Source organism: Hemiscyllium ocellatum, chromosome 32 (genome assembly GCF_020745735.1).
Source record: "Hemiscyllium ocellatum isolate sHemOce1 chromosome 32, sHemOce1.pat.X.cur, whole genome shotgun sequence".
NCBI classification, from domain to species: domain Eukaryota; kingdom Metazoa; phylum Chordata; class Chondrichthyes; order Orectolobiformes; family Hemiscylliidae; genus Hemiscyllium; species Hemiscyllium ocellatum.
Genome location: NC_083432.1, coordinates 35,400,626 through 35,424,014, shown reverse-complemented (window position 1 = coordinate 35,424,014; position 23,389 = coordinate 35,400,626). Strand labels below are relative to the sequence as shown.

The 23,389-nt window shown below is 39.9% G+C and overlaps 1 protein-coding gene across 1 annotated transcript; it reads left to right on the top strand.

The window, feature by feature from the left end:
* Positions 1 to 502: 502 nt before the first annotated feature.
* Positions 503 to 22,140, top strand: rundc1 (RUN domain containing 1). The gene is made up of 5 exons (XM_060848614.1): positions 503 to 1,243; positions 11,678 to 11,836; positions 17,805 to 18,003; positions 18,757 to 18,867; positions 19,436 to 22,140. Exons 1-5 carry the CDS (start codon positions 869 to 871, stop codon positions 20,290 to 20,292), a joined length of 1,701 nt encoding a protein of 566 aa, XP_060704597.1. The 5' UTR covers positions 503 to 868; the 3' UTR covers positions 20,293 to 22,140.
* The last annotated feature ends 1,249 nt before the right edge of the window (positions 22,141 to 23,389 follow it).

Genomic DNA, 23,389 nt, shown 5'->3' with positions numbered 1-23,389 from the left:
TCCTTCAAACTCTCAACTTTGCCTCTTTATGTTCCCAACGTAGTTCTCTCAATGTGTTTTAATGGCATCTTTAATAAGCCATCTCCATAAGTTAGCTGGTATTTTTGACCTTTTAAGGGTTGTTTGGAGGACATTCTTAAAGCATTTACACTGCTCTCCAGGGAGCCCCCTGCCATCTATGACAAATAGAACAGCTACTTTGCTTTAGCACACATACAAACGTCAGTGACAGTCCTTGTAGCATCATGATGAAGGGCTTATGCTCGAAACGTCGAATTCTCTATTCCTGAGATGCTGCCTAACCTGCTGTGCTTTGACCAGCAACACATTTGCAGCATCATGATTGTGTATCCACTTTTGGGCCAAAAGGCCTTTGGTTGAGTCCAGAGGCACGTCATAACATGCCTGAGCAGCTTGATTAAACTTATCTACAACGACATACTCTGTCTAGGGCTGCTGGTCCTGAGTGATTTGCAACCTCAGTGCTGGGAAGTCTCACTGTGAGAGAATACTGCTGTCAGTCTACCTTTCTTATGACCAAATTCAAAGGAATTCCACCCTTCTTAACATAGCAGGGCTGCAGCGCAGGAGGCCATTCAGTCCATCTTATCTGTAACAACCCTGTCAGAACCCCACGCCCCCGCAAATGCTTATTCTTCAGGTAGCTATTCAAGTATGTTTTGAAAGCCTAAAGAAAAGGTTCTCCTGTCGTCGCCAACGTTTGCTGGAATCTGCTTCTAGAACATTCCGGGAGCTCACCTGGTGACGTCAGGACGCCGACGTCAGGTGCGTTGCTCTCGCAAGATGGCGGCTGTCCTCAGGATGTTCTGAAGTTGCGGTAAGATCCGACCGTATCCAGCAGCTCAGGATGGACGACAGCTCCCTGTCGGACTCTGAGAGGCTGTCGGGGGAGCGCTGGGCTCCGGTGGGAGCGGTGGCTAGCCCCGAGGAGACGGAGAGGGCTGCCGTCCCCACCGAGGTAGGCCTGGTATGCGGCGGCGCTGGGGTGGCGGTGATGGCGGAGAAGATGCAGCGGCTGGAGAGCGAGCAGGAGCTGCTGAACTCCTCACTGCTCGCCCTCACCTCGCATTTCGCCCAGGTCCAGTTCCGCCTCAAGCAGATCGTCAACGCTCAGAGCGACGAGAAGGAGCGACTGTTGAAGGAGCTGGAGGACTTCGCCTTCAAAGGCTGTCCACAACCTTTTATCACCCGGGCTCTGGACGGGCAGCAGCTGGACAATGCGGTAAAAGACATCATTTTCATTCAACCTATTATAGAATCCCCCTTTCTTAAAAAGTCCATTTAGATTTGAAGACAAGTCATTTTTCCCACAAGTCCAATTTTCTTGGGAATTAAATGATAGGAAGTTGACAATCGCAGCCAGCTACTAACAAATCTGAAGTGCTGAAACTCATCTCCAGCATGGCAATGATATGGGCCGTTTCACTACCTCCACCACCACCATCCCTAATCTTCTGCTTACTAGTTTGTAACTTAGTATGTTTAAAAAATGCCAAATCAGCTAACCTGACCTACCTCTATTTTGATGTCCTTGATTGCAGACTTGCTGTAATAAAATGCATATCGTTCAGGCCATCCAGCTTGAGTATACCTAATGATGCAGCCTCAACAGTCCACTGCATTAAAGAATCCCTCAAACTTGCTGTCCTTTCAAGAGAAGAAATTCCTTGTCATTTCTGTCCCTGGATGACCCTTACTCTGAGATTGTGCCTTTGGATCCAAAATCCTTCCACAACGGAAAAGAACCTTTTTAAAATATGTAGAAAGGCATGTTCAGAGAGAGATTAACAGACTGAGTAAATTGGCAAAATGTTAGCATGTGGAATATAATGATGGAAGATGGAAAGTTAATTTTGGAAGGTAAAACATGTGTCATTTTATTTAAATAGAGAAACACTACAAAAGCTGTAACACAAAGAGACTTCGGTGTACTTTTTCACAAAACTAAAAAGCTAGGACACAGGTGCCACAGCTAGTTGGAAAGGCTAATGGAATGTTGGCCCTTTTTCTTTCAAGGGATTTGTAGTGTAAGGGTAGGTAAGTCTTACAACCGTGCAAGGTGCTGCTGAGACCGCATCTGGATTAATGTGAGCAGTTTTGATACCCTTATTGAAGAAAATATATTATTTCATTGGAGGTAGTTCCTAGAAGATTCACTGGGATAATCCCCGGTATGAGAGACTGGGGTGTACAAAGTTTAAAAATCACACAACACCAGATTATAGTCCCAACAGGTTTAACTGGAAGCACTAGCTTTCGGAGTGCTGCTCCTTTGTCAACCACCTTTTTTTTTAGATTAGACTTACAGTGTGGAAACAGGCCCTTCGGCCCAACAAGTCCACACCGACCCGCCGAAGCGAAACCCACCCATACCCCTACATTTACCCCTTACCTAACACTACGGGCAATTTAGCATGGCCAATTCACCTGACCCGCACATCTTTGGACTGTGGGAGGAAACCGGAGCACCCGGAGGAAACCCACGCAGACACGGGGAGAACGTGCAAACTCCACACGGTCAGTCACCTGAGTCGGGAACTGAACCCGGGTCTCGGGTGCTGTGAGGCAGCAGTGCTAACCACTGTGCCACCGTGCCGCCCACAAACTGCAAACTTTATTGGACTATAACTTGGTGTTGTGTGGTTTTTAACTTGATATGAGAAAAGGTTGAGTTCTACTCGTTGCAATTCAAAAGAATGAAAAATGGTCTCATTGAAACATATAGGGTATGTTTTCTTTCCCATGTTTTCTTTCATGGGAGTATCTAAGATTAGAGGGTATAGTCTGAGAATTTTAATGGGGCCAATTTAAGACTGAGATGAAGAATTTCTTGAAGGTTGAGCCTTTAAACTCTCTTGCCAGAGAGAAGGAACAGTGTCTTTGTGTATATTTAAGGCAATGACCGACTTTTTCTTGATCAGTAGGGGAATCAAAGGTTATGAGCCAAGGGCAGCAAAGTGGATGTGAGAAGTGACAATTGGCTGTGATTGTTTTGAATCGGGGTAAAGTAGACTTAAGGAGTTGAATGGCCTCCTACATTTCCTATTTCTTAATACCTCTGTATCTACTCTTTCAAGCTGTCTAAAAATCTTGAATGTTTTAATAAGGTGCTTTTCCAAACTCCAAATGAGTCCAGGCCAACCCACTTAAATTGGAGGTGTAGTGAACAGCGAAGAAGGTTAGCTCCCCAAGTAGAACAGGACCTTGATCAGATGGGCCAAGGAGAGGCAGATGGAGTTTAGCTTAAATGTGAGGTGCTACATTTGGGAAGGCAAATCAGGGCAGGGCTTGTACACTTAATGGTAAGATCCTGGGGAGTATTGCTCAACAAAGAGACCTTGTAGTGCAGGTTCATAGTTCCTTGAAAGTGGTATTGCAGTTAGACAGGATAGTGACGAAGACATTTGATATACTTGCCTCTGTTGGTCTGTGCGTTGAGCATAAGAGTTTGGAGGTCATGTTGCAGCTGTACAAGACATTGGTTAGGCCACTTCTAGAATACTGAGTGCAATTCCGGCTTCTCTGCTATAGGAAGGATGTTGTGAAACTTGAAAGGGTTCAGGAAAGATGTACAAGAATGTTGCCAGATTTGGAGAGTTTGAGTTATAAGTAGAGTCTGAATAGGCTGGAGCTACTTTCTCTGGAGTGTCAGAGGCTGAGGGGAGATCTTTTTATAGAGGTTTATAAAATCATAAGGGACATGGATAAGGTGAATAGCCAGGTTTTTTTCCCCTGGTTTGGGGGAGTCCAAAACCAATGGGTAATATGTTTAAGGGAAAATATAAAAGGAACCTAAGGGGCAACCTCCCTACACAGGGTAGTCCATGTATGGAATGAGATGTCAGAGGAAGTGATGGTGGCTGGTCCAATTACAGCATTTAAAAGCTATCTATGGGTAAATGAATAGGAAGGCTTTAGAGGAACACGGGCCAAATGCTGGCAAATAGGACTAGATTAATTTAGGATATCTGGACAGCATGGACGAGTTGGACCGAAGGATGAATTTCAGTGCTGTATGACTAATCTCGCCTTTGAAGAATTTTTCTAATGAAGAACGGTCTGGTGACCTTTCTCCGGACTACCTTTAATACCTCTCTTTCCTGCATTTGATGTAGCTCCTTCCTGTATGAGCACACTTACTGCTCATTATTCAACTGAATTTCAAAAAGACGACATGAAAGTAGACGAAAAAATTTCATCTAGAAATATGTGGATTCAGAGTGTCAGAATGTCCATGTATAACATTTTTTAGTCACTAGCTATTCGATTATCTGTCATCAGTTTTTTGTTTGTGCAAAACTATGTATCAATTCCACTGGTACAGTTTTTTTTGAGTAATTGAACAGAAAATATTTTCAGTACGAGATATGAATTTACACTGGGATTCTCAAGGGAATTATACCATATTTGTTGTTTTTTTTGAATGAATAGATTTAATTAATTTTAGAATATATAATATTTCACTAGGATGAACAAAGTAATTTTTTTTAACAATTATACAAGTCAGTATTGGCCTTGTGAAAGCAGGTGTTTTGATGCAGATTTTGCATCTTTGCAAATGTATTAAAATTGTAACTACAAGTATGCTGTTAAATGTTGAAAGCAAAAGCTTGCATTACCTATACTACAATATAAGGTTAAAAGATTAGAAAATCCAAGATATTGCCAAAGCTGGAAAGCACAGATATTAGTTTGCATCTGTGAAAAGGAAAGGCAGGTCAAGTGTGCACTTGGCATTTAGTATTAAGACAGTGTTCTGAATGTAGTTAACAACTTTTGTATGCTGGCTGCACTCTTTCCTCCATGTGATTACTTCATCATAGTGATACCTGACCATTAGTCTGTTCACTTATTTCTATTGGGGACAAGTTTTCCATTACTTTGTCTTCAATAGCAATGGCAAAGCAACTTGCCTACTTTAGAATTGCTGCGACATGTTATACATGGACATGACATTTGGGAGAGCATCATAAACCATATTCAAACATCTCAAGTGACAGGTTTCCAAAATTTTCAACTTTACTTAATTTTTAAATTATGATATTTACAAGGAAATCCAAGGATCCATAACTTGCAACATTCTTTGGATTAAACAAGTAAGTTGTTGCTGATTAGTATAGCAGACAATTGCCATTAGCTGTTCAATTTTGCAAAGGCCAGCGTTTTCTGGTTTGGTTTATATACAGGTAAAGAATTGAAAATTTTACCCACGTAGCTTAGTTTAATTTGGAATGAAATGTTCAGTGAGACAGGATAATGCTGAGATTGCTGACTTAAAGCAGCAGAAAGTTAGAAGAAATTAAATGATTGCTACACATTAAAATTAATCTAATCTTCTGTTTTTGTTTTGATCCTGCCTAACCAACAGGAAGGTTTGGTAAGTTTATATTTAAAGTTTAATGATTTAATATAGATTACTGATAATTGTGCCTTTTACTTAATGCAAAGTACAAAACATTCTTTTTTTTTAAGTAACACGTGGCCAGGTAATGCAGTCCTTTAGATAGTAAGCTCTGTTGAAAAAAGGAAGTTCTCACCACATCAACTTTTTAGCTGTGGGGCCCTGACATCCGGTGCCAATAGTCATTGAAGTCAGTTGATGTGGCAAGATGTTCCTTTTCTTGTGCTGTTGGGTTGCTGTTTGATCAAGTGTAGCTGGATATTTAAAGGCCATCTGAGTGATTATTACTGAGCAATAGATCTGACCCTGCAAAAAAACTTTTGTATTTGTACAGTGTTTTAACTTTTAATTACCTTAAAATTAATTTTGAAAAGTGATTTTAATAGCTGTAATGATTGTGCTTTAAGAGTTCAGTATCCAGAGGTGGGGGGAACTGCGAACGTATGAATGTGAAAATGAGTGCTTGTGATATTCGAGAGTTAGTGTTTTGTTTTGCTGAGGTGTATTTTTATTTATTATTATTTATTATTTTGATGTTAGTTATTATTTATTTAGTTTAGTTGTGGTTTTTATATTTTTATATATATTTGTACATCAGGCCATGATTGGGTTTTTAAAATGTTGGTTCTTTGTATTGTTTTGAATTGTATTGTTTTGTATTTGTTGTAATATTTTAAAAATCTGTTTTTCAATAAAAATATATTTTAAGATTTTAAAATGGTTTGAGTGAAACATATTTCAGCATCAATTTTAATTCATAATCCAACTGCTATCTTGCTGTATGAAAAGGCTGTCATTTTGATCAAAGTGGCTTTCATTTGTTGTTTGGCCACCTGTGGAAGTCTTTAGCGATTGGCTGTTTGGATGGAATGTTGACTGCCATAGGGTACACAAGGAAACCTCATTATAGAAATGGTAATCCATTCAATGGCAAGAAAGATAATGTTTTTTGCCAAGAGGTTGTTAATGTGGCAGAGTAGAAATTTGCTGGTGAAGCATGTACATTAACTGATGTTTGAACCAACTTTGACCAAAAAGTAATAGATTAATTTGCATTGTTCAAGAATTACCAGAAATATCACTTGTCTGTTTGGTCCTTGCATATCTTACATGCACATAGAACATAGACCGCTTCAGCGGTTGGCCTCAATGTTGTGCCGACCTGTGAAAATAATCTGATGCCCATCCACCTTACACCATTCCATTGTTATCCATATGTATGTCCAATGCCCATTTAAATGCCTTTAACGTCGGCGAGTCTGCTACTGTTGCAGGCAAGCCATTCCATGCCCCTACTACTGAGAGAAGAAACTACCCCTAATATCTGTCCTAAATCTATGTCCCTTTGTGTTAGCCTTCCCCATCTGAGGAAAAAGACTCTCGCTGTTCACCTTATCTAACCCTATGATAATCTTGTATGTCTCAATTCAGTCACCTCTCAACATTCCTCTCTCCAGTGAAAACAGCCTCATTTCTCTCAGCCTTTCCTTGTTAGGCCTTCCTTCCATACCAGGAACATCCTAGTAAATCTTCTCTGAACACTTTTTGCTAAGCTTCAACATCAATCCTATAATGCGGTGACCAGAACTGCATGCAGTACTCCAGTTGCAGCCTTACCAATGGCTTGTACAGTTAAAGTATGACCTCATGGCACCGAAATCCATTCCCCCTACCAATAAACGCCAACACACCATAAGCCTTCTTAACCCTATCAAACTGGGTGGCAACTTTCAGGGATTTATGCACTAGGACACCGAGATCTCTCTGTTCATCTACACTGCCAAGAATTTTACCATTAGTCAAGTACTCTGCATTACTGTTACTTCTTCCAAAGTGAATTGCCTCACTTTTTCGCATTAAACTCCATTTGCCACTTAGCCCAGCTCTGCATCTTATTCATGTCCCTCTGTACCCACCACATCCTTCAGCACAATCCGCAACTCTGCCTACCTTAGTGTCATCCGCAAATTTACTAACCCATTCTCTATGCCCATATCCAGATCATTTTTAAAATTGGCAACAGCAGTGGCCCCAAAACATCCTTGCAGAGCACCACTGGTAACTGAGCTCCAGGATGAACATTTTCCATCAACCACCACCACCTGTCTTCCTTCAGCTAGCCAGTTTCTGATCCAAACCACTATGTCCTCTTCAATCCCAAAACTCTGTATTTTGTGTGGAACCATTATCAACCACCTTACTGAAGTCCATATACACCACATCAACTGCTTTACTTTCATCAACCTGTTTTGTCACCTTCTCAAAGAACTCAATAAAGTTAGTGAGGCATGACCTACCCTTCTCAATACGGTGTTGACTATCCCTAATCAAATTATTCCTTTCCAGATATTAAATCCTATTTCTTTTAACCCTTTCCAACATTTTGCCCACAACTGAAGTAAGGCTCCGTGGCCTATAATTAACCCAGGGTTGTTCCGACTCCCTTTAAACAGGGGAATAATATTTGCTATCCTCCAGTCCTCTGGCGCTACTTCTGTTGACAATGATGACATAAAGATCAAAGCCAAAGGCTGTGCAATTTCCTCCTTGGCTTCCCAGAGAATCCGAAGTTAATCCTACCTGGCCCAGGGGTCTTTATCTATTTTCAGTACTTCCAAGATTGCTTAAAAACTCCTCTTTGTCAACCTTAATCCCATCCCATCTCATCTTGGAGCCTATTTCTGTATTCTGACTAACATTGCCCATTTTAAAACGTGAATACTGATGAAAAGTATTCATTAAGTGCTTCCCCTATGTCCTCCGATTCCACACAAAACCTTCCACTACTATGTTTGACCCTAATCTTACTCTAGTCATTCTTTTATCCCTGATATACCTAGAGAAGGCTTTAGGGTTTTTTCTTGATCCTATCCGCCAATATTTGGAGACATTGGATTGGGTGTATAAGGTTAAAAAACTTATAGTCCAGCAGGTTTATTTGGAAGCACTAGCTAGTGCCGTTGGACAATAACCTAGTGTTGTGTGATTTTTAACCCTATCTGCCAACAACTTCTCATGTCCTCTCCTGGCTCCTCTTAGCATTCTCTTGAGATCTTTTCTTAACTTCTAACTCTCAAACCCCCTAACTGGGCCTTGACAACTTATCCCCATGTAAGTTATCTTCTTCCTCTTGACAAGAGCTTCAACTTTCTTAGTAAACCATGGCTCCCTCTCTCAACAACTACCTCCCTACCTGATAGGTACATACTTATCAAGGACCCATAGTAACTGTTCCTTGAATAAGCTCCACATTTCAAGTGTGACCATCCCCTGCAGTTACCTTCCCCATCCTGTGCATCCTAAATCTTGCCTAATCGCATCTTCATTGCCCTTTCCCCCAGATAAAACTTTCCCTGCGGCAGATACCTATCTGTGCCCATTGTTATTATAAACATAATGGAATTATGGTCACTATCACCAAAGTGTTCACCTACTTCCAAATCTAAGACGTGGCCGGGTTCATTCCCCAGTACCAAATCCAATATGGCATCTCCCCTTGTTGGCCTGTCTACATACTATGTCAGAAAACCCTCCTGCACACATTGAACAAAAACTGACCCATCTTAACTACTTGAACTATAGTATTCCCAGTCAATATTGAGGAAGTTAAAGTCCCCCATAACAACTTGTTACTCTCGCTCCTATCGAGAATCATCATTGCTATCCTTTCCTCTACACCCCTGGAACAATTCAGAGGCCTAGAGAAAACTCCCAACAGGTTGACCTCTGCTTTTCTGTTTCTAACCTCAGCCGAAAGTACCTCAGTGGATGAGTCCTCAAATATCGTCTCAGCTGCTGTAATATCCCCCTTGATTAACAATGCCCCCCCCCCCCCACCTCCACCGTCCTCTTTTTAACCATCATATCTGTTCTTGCTGAAATCTCTAAATCCCAGAATCTGCAATAACCATCCCTGTCTCTCCTCTACCCATGTCTCAGAAATGGCCACAACATCGAAATCCCAAATACCAACCCATGCTGCAAGTTCACCCACCTTATTCCGGATGCTCCTGGCATTTGAATTACGCACGTTGCAAACCACCACCCTGATTGCCAGTGCCTTCTCGCGACCTTGTAAACCTCTTCCTGACCATATTACCCTCAACCTCTAGTTCACTAGAACTAAAATTCAGTTTCCCATCCCCCTGCTGCATTAGTTTCCCCCCACTCCCACCCAAGAGCATCAGGAAATTTCTTGTCTCCCAGGATGTTGGTAGTCCTCTGTAACTCACAGCTGTAAACCAAACTTTGCTTGCCCTATATAAGCATGTTTCAGGACCCTTGATGTTAATTACGATGTTTTATTTTCAAATTAATTTTTACAAACCTTTTTTTCCCTTGACCTGTTGAATTCCTTCCTTCCCCTTGTCCTACAATCTGCTGGCTTGTTTTCAGAATTTTTTTTTCTGTCTGAAACGGTCTGTCATAGTCATAGAGGCGTATGGCACAGAAACAAACCCGGTCCAACTTGTCCTTGCTGACCAGACATCCTAACCTAATCTAGTCCCATTTGCCAGCACTTGGTCCATATCGCTCTACGCTTTTCCTATTCATATACCCATCCAGCTGCCTTTTAAATGCTGTAATTGTACCAGCCTCCATCACTTCCTTTGGCAGTGCATTCCACACATGCACTACCTTCTGCATGTAAAAGCTGCCCTGTAGGTCCTTTTTTTTTATATATAATATCTTTTGCCAAAACCCATGCCCTCTAGTTCTGGACTACACCACCCTAGCAAAAAACTGTCAGATTGTGTTGGGGTGCAGAAGCAGTTTATAATGACTGTACTATCTCAAAGCGTAATGTAGATAACAGTTTACTAGGGAAACCCAACTCAGGACCAAGGCTGCATCAATTGGGATGTATGAATGTGTTTACAAGTTGTTGACTTGGTTTGCCCTGCTGGTATTCACAGCTTGCACAGATAGGAAGTGTAGTGCTGAAGTGTATTTTTTAATTCTTTGAAGAGACTTGGGAGTCATCAGCAAAGCCAATGTTTATTGCCCATCTCTAATTGGCTGTGAACTGAGAACTGTTTGCATCATTTCTGATCAGTTGAAAGTCAGCCAAGTTGCTGTAGATCTAGAGTCATTTGAGCTGTATGAACAGTTTTTCCTTCCATAAAGGTGGGTTTTGTGACAATTGATTGCTCGTGATTATTACTGAGGCTAATGTCCAATTCTAGATCTTATTTACTGAATTTAAATTCCTTCAGTTGCAAGAGAGATTTGAAATCTTATCCCCAGAGCATAAAATTGTGCCTCTTGAATACTAATCCAGTGATGTTATCAAAGTGATATCATCTTGAGTGTCATATGTTGGATTTCTGGGGTTGAGGTTTCTAATCCAACTTAGATTTGTTATGCATATGTTCATGGTGGAGCTGAGCCTGCTGGGTGCAGGAATTTGATGGGTTAGTAGTAAATGTTAGAAGAGGTACAAGTAATTAATTACCCTGAGTCAGGGTGGTGGTTATTGTCCAATGTCTCAAGGAGCAGACTCAAAAAGTTAGTGACCGCAGTTAGAAGGTGGATTGTGTATATCAAAGCTATGAGGATAATGTTCAACATTGTTTGTGAGGCTGCTCTATTGTGAAATTGGAGGAAGGGTAGTTTTGAGGTTACAAGGAGTTGGATGAGTGAAGTAATAACAATGACAGTGTAGAGTTGGTGGAAGACACTATATTTATCCCACGTGGAATTTCAAGAGGAACGTGGGGAAGGCTAATTTGAACACAAATGGTGAAGCAGCTTTGACATCTTTTCCAGCTTTCTATATTCCATATCTGGAAATATCAAAATAAGGGTATTTTATTATTTTTTTTAATTTTAAAAACTGCTGTTTTGAAGTTTTTTTGCCATTTCAGCATTGAAAGTGTAAAATGCAATGATTTGTCTCAAATCAACCCTTGGGCTGAAAACATTACTATTGCTTTAGATTATTGTTTTATCCTGCTCCAATAGTTTGCATTTATTACTTTGTTCCTCTAGGACATAGCTGCACATGTTATGTTTTAACTTTTTTGCTGTACATCTCCAATTTAATCTAATTTACTAACAATATATAACATTCCTGCATTTTGCATTCAATAGTTTTAGATTTCGTATCATTACTCATGAAACTTACAAATATGTATTTGTTTATGAATAATAAAGCTTCAGTTTTCCCAGTATTTGGTCAATTTGGATGGAACCTGTGATTGTAATGTATATTTGAAAGAACAGAATATAATACTGATTTATTTTTTTGCTTAGACTGAAAGGGAAAAACTTGAAAGACTTGAGGCCCAACGGCAGAAACAGAAAGAGTTGATTATACAGCTAAAGACACAGCTGGATGACTTGGAGACGTTTGCTTACCAAGAGGGCAGCTATGAATCCCTCCCTCAGTCAATAGTCCTAGAACGGCAGCGGGTAAGGCTTGTGACTTTATATTGTTGAACCTCGTTGTATAATAGGTGTCATTTTTCATGTCACTTGTAATCAATTTAATCTAGCAGCACAGTCAACCAAAAGTAACTGTATTAATATTGCAACAGCTTTAAGTTGTTTCAATCTGGATCTTTCTCTGTGTCAAGACAACCAGAGGAGGCTGTGGCACAGTGGATCTGGGAACACTGCTTTGAATTCCACCTTGGCCAATTGTGAAATGTGAATTCAATTGAGACCTGCAGGTAAAAGCTAGACAGTTGTGAACCATTAATAATTGCAGTTGTAGAGGAATAATACCGTGTTATTTTCTGGGTCTGTAGAATGTGAGGGAGCAAAAATGGCCTTTGCAGTGATATGTACTTGTCAGATGTGGGAGTTTAAAGAGAGTTTAAGGGTTACTGCGGATTATATCTGCCATAAATGCTGTTGGATGCAAATCTTATCAGATCGAGTGGATCGGTTGGAGAGACAGAAGCGATGAGGAATTTGCAACAGCAACAGTATGTGATGAATGGCAGTTATAGGAAGGGGGGAATGTCTCCGATACAGTCACATAGATGGGTTAACTCCAGGAAGGGTAAGAAAGGTAGGCACCTAGGGCAGGAGTCTTTTGTGGATATACCCATTTCAAACAGGTATGCTGTTTTGGAAAATGTTGGGGGTGATGGATTCTCAGGAGAACGTAGCACGAACAGTCAAGTTTCTGGTATTGAGACTGGCTCTAATGCAACAAGTGGTACGTCAGCTTCCAAGAGATCAATTTTGTTAGGGGATTCTGTAGTCTGAAGTACAGACAGCTGTTTCTGTGGCCAGCAGCGAAAAAGCAGAATGGTATGTTGTTTCCCTGGAATCTCAATGATTTAAACTTGTAAAGTGAGTGGTGTGGGGTACCCAGGGAGGTAGTGAGGTAAGAGATCAATCGGAGACTGGTACAGAAGTGAGTCAAACAGTCAGGGCAGGCAGGGACAAGGTAGGACGAATAAATTAAACTGCATTTATTTCAATACAAGGGGCCTAATAGGGAAGGCAGATGAACTCAGGGCATGGTTAGGAACATGGGACTGGGATATCATAGCAGTTACAGAAGCATGGCTCAGGGATGGAGAGGAACTTCTTAAGTGCTTACAAGACAATTTTCTGATTCAATATGTGGATGTACCTACAAGAGAAGGTCAAGTTTTGCACCTACTCTCTGGAAATAAGGCAGGGTAGGTGACTGAGGTGTCAGTGGGGGAGCACTTTGGGGCCAGCGACCATAATTCTGTTCGTTTTAAAATCGAGATGGAAAAGGATAGACCAGATCTAAAAGTTGAAGTTCTAAATTGGAGGAAGGCCAATTTTGATGGTATTAGGCAAGAAGTTTCGAAAGCTGATTGGAGGCAGATGTTCACAGGTAAAGGGACGGCTGGAAAATGGGAAGCCTTCAGAAATGAGATAACAAGAATCCAGAGAAAGTATATTCCTGTCAGGATGAAAGGGAAGGCTGGTAGGTATAGGGAATGCAGGATGACTAAAGAAATTGAGGGTTTGGTTAAGAAAAAGAAGGAAGCATATGTCAGGTATAGACAGGATAGATCGAGTGAATCCTTAGAGTATAAAGAAAGTAGGAGTATACTTAAAAGTGAAATCAGGAGGACAAAAAGGGAACATTAGATAGCTTTGGCAAATAGAATGAAGGAGAATCCAAAGGGTTTTTACAAATATATTAAGGACAAAAGGGTAACTAGGGAGAGAATAGGGCCCCTCAAAGATCAGCAAGGCTGCCCATGTGTGGAGCCAGAGAAAATGGGGGAGATACTAAATGATTATTTTGCATCAGTATTTACTGATATAGACTGGAAGATATAGACTGTAGGGAAATAAATGGTGGCATCTTGCAAAATGTCCAGATTACAGAGGAGGAAGTGCTGGATGTCTTGAAAGGTGGATAAATCCCCAGGACCTGATCAGATGTAGCTGAGAACTCTGGGAAGCCAGAGAAGTGATTGCTGGGCCTCTTGCTGAGATATTTGTATCAACTATAGTCACAGGTGAGGTGCCGGAAGACTGGAGGATGGCAAACATGGTGCCACTGTTAAGAAGGGCAGTAAAGACAAGCCAGAGAACTATAGACCAGTGAGCCTGAACTTGAAAGGGTTCAGAAAAGATTTACAAGGATGTTGCCAGAGTTGGATGATTTGAGCTATGGGGAGAGGCTGAACAGGCTGGGGCTATTTTCCCCAGACCGTCGGAGGCTGAGGGGTGACCTTATAGAGGTTTACAAAATTGAGGGGCATGGATAGGATAAATAGACAAAGTCTTTTCCGTGGGATTGGGGAGTCCAGAACTAGAGGGTATACGTTTAGGGTGAGAGGGGAAAGATATAAAAGGGACCTAAGGGGCAACTTTTTCACGCAGAGGGTGGTACGTGTATGGAATGAGCTGCCAGATGATGTGGTGGAGGCTGGTGCAATTGCAACATTTAAGAGATGTTTGGATGGGTATATGAATAGGAAGGGTTTGGAGGGATATGGGACGGGTACTGGCAGATGGGACTAGATTGGGTTGGGATATCTGGTCGGCATGGACGGGTTGGACTGAAGGGTCTGTTTCCGTGCTGTATATCTCGGACTCTATGACTCTAATTGCAATTAAAGAAAAGCTGTCCTTAAGGGAAGAAAATCTGCCATCCCTAACCGGCGACTCCAGACCCACAACCATGTGGATGACTCTTAATTGTCCTTTGAAATGACCTAGCAAGCCATTGAATTCAAGGGCATATAAGGATGGGCAACAAACAAAAGCCTTGCCTGTGATGCCCACATTTGTTCCAAGAATGGAAAAATCTTTAATTATATAAAGAGCATCTCATATGCTTCAACCATTAGCATAGTGAAAATCTAGAACCATTTTCACCTTAAAATCACTCAAGGTTGGGACTGTCTTTGTCTCAATCAAAACTGTGATTTTTGTTGATTTAGAGTGCAGGACAGACATGAGGGATAGAAATGGCAAGATTAGGGAACCGTGGATTACAGGTGAAACTGTGATATTTGCTATGAGGAAAAAGGAGGCATCTGTACGGTTTAGGTGACTGAAAACAGACGAAGCTTCGGCAGAATATCAGGAAAGTAGGACCAATCTGAAATGAGGAATTAAAAGGGGTCATGAAATATCTTTAACAAACAGGGTTAAGGAGATTCCCAAAACCTTTTATTCGTAATCTAAGGAGCAAGAGAGTAACTAGAGAAAGAGTTGGCCCACTCAAGTACAACGGAGAAAAGTTATGTGTGGAGTCAGAAAATGGGTGAGATTCTAAATGAGTACTTTGTGTCGGTATTCGCCGAGGAGAGGGACAAGATGGCTGTTGAGGTTAGGGATAGATGTTTGATTACTCGAGGTCAAGTTCCATAAGGAGGATGGAAGTGTTGGATATTCTAAAAGGCATTAAGATGGACAAGTTCCCAGGTCTGGATAGGATCTATTCCAGGTTACTGAGGGAAGCAAATGAGGAAATAGCTGGGGCCTTAACAGGTATCTTTGCAACATCCTTGAACACGCATAATGTCCCAGAGGACTGGAGAGTTGCTAATGTCCCCTTGTTTAAGAAGGATAGCGACGATAATCCAGGTAATTATAGACCGGTGAGCCTGACGTCAGTGGTAGGGAAGTTGTTGGGGTAGATCCTGAGAGATAGGATTATTTATATTTGGAAGAAAATGGGCTTATCAGTGATAGGCATTATGATTTTGTGCAGAGAAGGTCATGTCTTACCAACTTAATAGAATTCTTTGAGGAAGTGACAAAGTTGATTGAGGGAAGGGCTGTAGATGTCATATACATGGACTTCAGTAAGGCATTTGATAAGGTTCCCTGTGGTAGGCTAATGGAGAAAGTGAAGTCGCATGGGGTCCAGGTTGTACTAGCTAGATGGATGGAGAACTGACTGGGCAACAGGAGACAGAATAGTATTGGAAGGGAGTTTCTCAAAATGGAGAACTGACCTGTGGTGTTCCACAGCGATCTGTGCTGGGATTACTGTTGTTTGTGATATGCACAGGCAATCTAGTGGAAGGTATAGGTGATCTGATTAGCAAGTTTGGAGGAGTAGCAGATAGTGAAGGGCACTGTCGAATGCAGCAGAATATAGATTGGAGAGGTTGGCAGAGAAATGACAGAGTTCAATCAGGCAAATGCGAGGTGATGCATTTTGGAAGATCCATTTCAAGAGTGAACTATACACTAAATGGAAAATTGATGTACAGAGAGATCTGGGTGTTCAGGTCCATTGTACCCTGAAGGTGGCAACGCTGGTCGATAGTGGTCAAGAAGACATATGGCATGCTTTCCTTCATCGGACAAGAGTTGGCAGGTCATGTAACAGTTTATAGGACTTCAGCCACATTTGGAATATTGCATACAGTTCTGGTCACCACATTACCAGAAGGATGTGGATGCTTTGGAGAGGGTGCAGAGGAGGTTCACCACCAGGACGTTGTTGGTATGGAGGGTGCTACTTATGAAGAGAAGTTGAGTAGACGAGGATTATTTTCATTGGAAAGGCAATGGTTGAAGGAGGACCTGATTGAGATCTACAAAATCATGAGAGATATAGACAGGTTGGATAGCAAGAAGCTTTTTTTTCTAGAGCGGGAGACTTGGTTACTTGGGCACAAGTTCAAGGTGAGAGGGGAAAAGACTAAGGGAAATATGCGTGGAAATTTCTTTAGGCAGAGGGTGGTGGGTGCTTGAACACGTTGCCAGCGAGGTGGTAGAGGCTGGCACGATAACACCATTTAAGATGTATCTAGACAGATATATGAATGGGCAGGGAGCAGAGGAATACAGATCTGTGGAAAATAGGTGACAGGTTTAGATAGAGGATTAGAATAGGCGCAGGCTTGGAGGGCCGAAGGGCCTATTCCTGTGCTGAAATTTTCTTTGTTCTTTGTTTGTTAGGAAAAGTGCACATTATGGCACCCAAAAGAAGGTAAGTATATTTAACATACACATCAAAAATGTCACAGTGCTGGGGAGCTGAATAACCCCTCTCTGTTCTTATATTCCTAAGTAATATATTCATTCCTCTAAATCTGCCAGGGCTCTGTTCCTGAAAAGCTGGCGCAAATGATGAAATGTGCAATTGCAGAGCTCATTTGAAAATAGGTTAAAAATCGGAGATACATAAATTTTGCCCATGGATGTTGATTCTTTTTGTTACTCACTTCTTCGCTTGGGCCAGGAAATTCACAATTTGTGATTTTGTGTGATTTTGAGGGTTTACTATATCTACTTTTTTAACAAGTTATATTTACAAGGAGGGTTTTGCTTGATGTTGTGCCCAGCACTTTACAGCTAATGTGATGTTTTTGCAGTGTTGTAACTGTTGTATTGTAGGAAGCATAGTAGCCAGTTTTAGCATAGCGAACTTTGCATAGTCAGTCTTATCTGTCGATACTGACTGAGAAATAAAATTTAGCCAAGATATTGGGAGAACTCCAGTTTCTCTTTAAATAGTGCTGTGCAAATCTTTGCACATACCTGAAAGGAAAACTAGGTTTAAAAATCAAACCTGAAAGATGACACATGATTATGCGGTACTGAGTGAATGCTGCACAGAATTGTTGACCTAGATTATACATTTGTCTCTGGGATTGGGGCCCAAAGCAAGCCATAACTTTGATCCAGGTGAGGAATGCCTCTGAACCAAGGCTGATGTCGTTGGGCTGTATCAACAAGCTGCTCGTTTGTAACCAGAGTTCTTAACCCTATCAGGTATAAGGGGGAAGGAGAGGTGAGAGTGCAGGCTTATAGGAACAGGGAAAATAAGTAATATTGTCTTAAACTATTTCATAGCAGACCATTTGCCTGTCTGCCTTAAGTGAGCCTTTAAAATGACCCTGTAAAATTTGGTGAAAGGATGGGGACTACAGAAGAAATATGTTTTGATGGCTTTTTTGTTTATAATCAGGTAATCATCGATGAATTAATTAAGAAGCTAGATGTAAATCTAAATGAAGATTTTAGCAGTTTATCACCAGAAGAACTCCGACAACGTGTTGATGCAGCAATTGCCCAAATTGTGAATCCAGCAAGAGTGAAGGAACAGCTGGTGGAGCAGCTTAAAACTCAGATTTGTGACCTTGAAATGTTCATCAACTTTCTCCAGGGTAAGTAGAACAATTGTGCTGGCCGCTGGCATTTATTGTACTTATTGATCCTAAGATCAATTAGCTTACCTTTTTAGATTTGTGATGCTTGCACAAAAATGTGAGAGAGAGACAGGAGACAATTCCAGGGAACACCATTTTTACCATGCTCAGTCTTGCTTTCCCCCACCTGCACCCTCAAAATACATCCCTTGTGTAGTTTGAAAGATGACTAGTTCTGGATGCAGCAATCAAAACTGAGCATGTAAAATTAGACAGTCCAAAATACAACCAACTACAGGGTTTTCAATAGTACATACTTGTTTGATTGTTTGATGTTTTCTCTTTCTCATCATGTCCCCTCACCACCAACCTTTCAGAAAAAGTGTCTCTGGGTCTTCAGAACCTATAATCTGTTGAGCAGAGAAAGAACTCTGTTTAAGATTATGCATTTTTTAAAATTGCAATTTGTTTCAGAGTACCAAAGTTTGGGAACAAATTCTGAAGCTTTTTTTTTAGTTTATTAGGTGATCTCAACACACTGGCAGGGAGTATTTTATTGAGACTGAGTCTCAAAGGTCATGTTTGGTAGGTGATGTGTAGCTTTGATTCTGATCTTAAATCAATATGAACTTTGTTCATTTCCTAGAGTTAAACTGAAGTTTTGCCTGACTATGCAATTATATAAATGTTCAGGCTGAGAGTTTGATTGAAGTTGTGACCCACATATTTTGCCAAATTGATATGATCTTTACACTTGTTTTCATTCCCCAGATGAGGTTGGAAGCCCTCCGCAGGCTCAGAATGGAAAGTGCACATGCAATGTGCATGGAATGAAAGATTCTCGGGCATCAACTGCAAAACTGTCAGGTGGAAGGCATCATGGTGAGGTTTAGTTCTACTGATTCAGTTTATTTCTGGGTCTGATACTTTAGCTAAATGTCAATTTATTCAAAGAGCCTTCACACCGCAAGGAAAACATTGTTATATTCCCAAAGTGTTAGTGGTTATGGATTTATTCAACGTTGTGATTTTTTTTAAAGATGTGACCTACCTCTACATTTAATGTACAGCTTTGCTTTTTTCCTGTCCCCATTCCTGGCCTCGATATTTGTGGATTAAAAATAATAACTACTTATTTATATAATCTGATTTTGGAAATCAATACCAATGCTTACAAAAATAATCTTTAAAATCCAGTAAATATTTTCACCTTTATAAAGCAATAATTTGGGAAAATCTAAGGGTAGCTGTGTGACTTGTACTTTTACATATGATTTAAAAAAAAATCTCCTTTTGGAGCTGAAGGTCTATTATAGTTGTTGCTGAACATCAGTAGTGATAGTGATTAATTTGAAATATCAAATTCATGTGGCAAGAGATGGCATTACATATGTGCAAGTTTTATTTCTGTTGGGAATTTATTTTTTAAAATTTTTCTGTTGGTTTGCAGTGGATCAAGAAACAGCTAGAACGATGAGAGAGACTGGGTTAAACCTTGTGCGCAGAGCATTGGCAATATTGCAAATATTTGCTGTTAGTCAGTTTGGATGTGCTGCTGGTCAGATCCCACGTGGAATGTGGCAGCCTTATGAAGCAGACAAGAACTACAGTCCTCTGTTACTGAAACTAGAAGGTGCTGTCGATAAAGTGAAACAGCTGGCATTGAGACATCAGCAGGTTGACGAGCATGTAATCAGTAGCCGTGACTTTTATCTTGGGAAGAATGAACTTCTAACAGCTGTACGAAAAGAATTGTCAATAGCTCTCCGAGATCTGATGAGCCATGGTTTATGTGCCTCCTCTCAAGGAATGAGTTTGGTCCTAGCACCAATTGCGTGCCTCCTTCCCTCATTCACAACCTCTCCACAAACCATGCATCCCTGGCAACTTTTTGTGAAGTACTATAATACCAGAAATGGTAGAGCTTTTGTAGAGTCTCCTGCTCGCAAGCTGTCTCAATCCTTTGCCTTGCCAGTGACTGGGAGTGGCATTGTAACTCCGAAACAAAGTTTACTTGCTGCAGTACACACTGTGCTCACCGAACACGATCGTTACAAGCGCAGTGCAGATTCGGAGTTTAAGGCCTTAATATGCATGGCATTGAATGAACAGCGTTTGGTTTCCTGGGTAAACCTGATTTGTAAATCAGGAACACTTATCCAGAGCCATTACCAGCCATGGAGCTATATGGCATCTACTGGGTTTGAGAGTACACTCAATTTACTCAGTCGTCTTAGCAACCTGCACTTCAGCCTTCCGGTTGACACTGCAGTTCGACAACTAAAAAATATCAAAGATGCTTTTTAAGGTTTCCTGTGTATATATTTTATCCTATGAAAGATTAATTGTAAATGTTTAGATCCATTGCAAGATTATACCTCTTGCTATGATTACATGGCCTTGACTGAAAGTTTGAAGAATGATGAATCCCATAAGATCAATTACAATTGTATTTTAAATCAAAGATATAAATTACTATTAAAACTTAATTGATGGGATTTTAATACTTGTAAAATTACAGGTTGCTCATCACAGTTCTCATTGAAATATAGGATGTTCTTTCCTGAACAATGGTGTTATCAGCAACTTGTGATTATGGCTAATGTTATAGGAATTGTGTGACATTCGCACACTACATTGCAAAGTTTTAAATATATTACAGTTAGAGCTTAAATTGTTAGTATAAAAGAAACACAAGGGAATTGTTGGGGTTTTTTGTTTTTTTTTTCATTGAATACATGCAATTACTAAGGAAGGATCTTTGAACCTGTCACTTGATGTTTGTTACAGTTACTAATTGTCAGCTCGGAGTTTTAGCAGTAACAAGATAGGACATCTGTATTGGAGCCTGGTCAAAAAAGCATCCGCAGTTTTTGTGGGAACTGGAGAAGGCCAAATAACCCTGAGCCCATTCTGCCAATTCTTAGATTCATGGTCATCATGTGATTGGCTTCACATTCCTTAATTACAAACTCAAACTTATTTGTGAGGCCCCATGTTAGAAAGGTCTTGTGATTCCTGAGCACTTTAAGTTTGGAAGCAAGTTTTGTTTTCCCCTCAACTTTTGAATTTCATTTTTAGCTTTTAGTTTTTGCCTTTTTCATTGTCTCCCTGTCTATACACCAGTTTTTGACCAGTCAAGGTGGTCAGGCATGCTACTTTGGGATGTGTGCAAGGTTTCTTTAAGGAATATGGCTTCAAATTTAATCTTTCAGTTTAAATAATGTAACACTGTACGAGGTAAATTTACTACTCATCCGCAAATTGCCATTCCGTGGCATTTAACAGTGTAGCACGATTTAAACTGTGTAGCCTGTTTCAATTGTGCTTGTTGATTCTGTATTTGTCATGTATAATAGTACAGTATTTTTGGACCAAGGGTGTGTACTGTGTTTTATTGGGACAATGCTATTTTCTTTCAGACATTATATTTTTTCAAGGATCAACTAGAGCCAGCTGTAACTTAATGGATGTGGTTAGACAATATCTTAAATGGTTGGGTTACAAATATTTATTAGTTTATTTACAGTTTATGTAAGAACAATGTATTCTGTTATGGTGTGATGTTTAGTGACATTGAAATGTTCTGATATAAAATCAGGGTTTCAATTTTCTTTTATCTGCTTGTCCTTACCCCTTTCCTGGCTGTGTACTCTTATTGAGAAGTCATTCTAGTTAATGTTATACATCTTATGACCTGTAGTGCTTTTTGATATAGAATATGAACCATATATGGTAGAAGAAAATGATAACGTTCTTTTCTGTAATGCTAATTTACACTAAGTTGAAATGTAACCATGCATGTCTTAACTGTTAAGTATGGTTTGAGTCATTTCACTAAGGTCATGAAATTGGATCATTTGATTTTGTACACCGACAATTCATTCTGTGCTGTAATCTCTGTGTCTCTCAGGAGTAAGGTTAAAACCTTTGAGGGAGGTCTGGTAGTCTACATGACTGTGTAATGAATTTGTTTATTACATATGTAGATGTAGACATGTTTTGTTCCTCTGGAATGTTGAGTACGCACTACATTAAAATGTAGGAAAGCAAAAGTTTATTTGTGATATTAATGTGAAAATTGCTCTATAACACTCTTTCTTTTCAAGGAAACTTTATGAACAGAAGAAAAAATGTCCATTTCTGTACCTAATTATCAAGTTATTTTCTTGTTTCATGAAATAAAAGTGGAAAGGAGGATTCTTACCTTACATTCTAAATTATGAAGTTTGCACGTATTAAATTCATTTCCATTTAGCTAAAGATCTCAGCAAAAAAAATCAACCAAAATTTGAGATGGTTATATGAAGTTTGTAGTGATACTTACATGGCAACCATCGCTGTTTGTAAGTTTATTTTGTCTTTTATTGATGATCAACTCAATGTATTGTCAAATCATATTGGAATGTAACTGCTAGTCCTTGGAAATTTTTAAAGAACTATTTATAACAATTTTTTTAAACATAACAGTTGCTTGTGCTTTTAATTGCTTCATTTAAATTGTTGACAATTTTAATTTGAAAGCATATGTTTTTTTAAATCAAGACCATTTATAATCTATCCTTTTTTTTAGACCAAAAACTTGATTCCCAAATCACTATATAAATGTACCTTAGTATTGAACTCCCCTACAAGTGGAAGTGTTTCTTTTTAGTCTGAACCCACTGTAATTTTGAACATCTCTATTAGATCACTGGTCACTCATCTCTTTTCAAGAGTGATAACCTCAGAATTGTCTTTCTTTCCTTTTTAAAGGTGTACCTTTAAACCAAGTTTTCATGTTGTTTTAAAAATAGCTCTGCTTTTGAGTTTGAATTAACTAAAAATAGTCCAATGTGCTTTGTTTGTACTTTATGGCTTTAACATGCATTGTTTCTTTTACTGACTTCTATGCCTTGATACCATTTTGATTCTATATTTCCAATGACACTGACTTCCTAATTCCTTACACCAAAATAAACCAACTTTTGCATCGATGTTTAAATTAATTTCCCATTTCTGAACATTATGCAAGCAAAATACTGTCTTATTTAGCACTGCCCCACATGTTAACTATGCTTCCTACTTTTTTTTTGTCATCTAGAAATAAAAATGTTTCTTTTTGCAGCATCACATGAATATGATTATAGCCTGAATGTAGTGTCAAGATCCTTCTTCCCATTCCACTTATCATTTAAAGGAGATTGTTTTTGCTGCAGTTCAGCAGAGAAGTTTTAAAATCAACCTGTTCATCCACTTTTGGGAGCTTGAATATGAGCCTTCTGACCCAGAAGTAGGGATGTTCACAAGAACGTCCTGCAATAATCTGGGTCTTGGGATTTCATTTGCACTTAGAGTCATAAAGCACGACACAGACCTTTTCGGTTCAACTAATCCATGCCGAACACTACCATCCAGCCTTTCT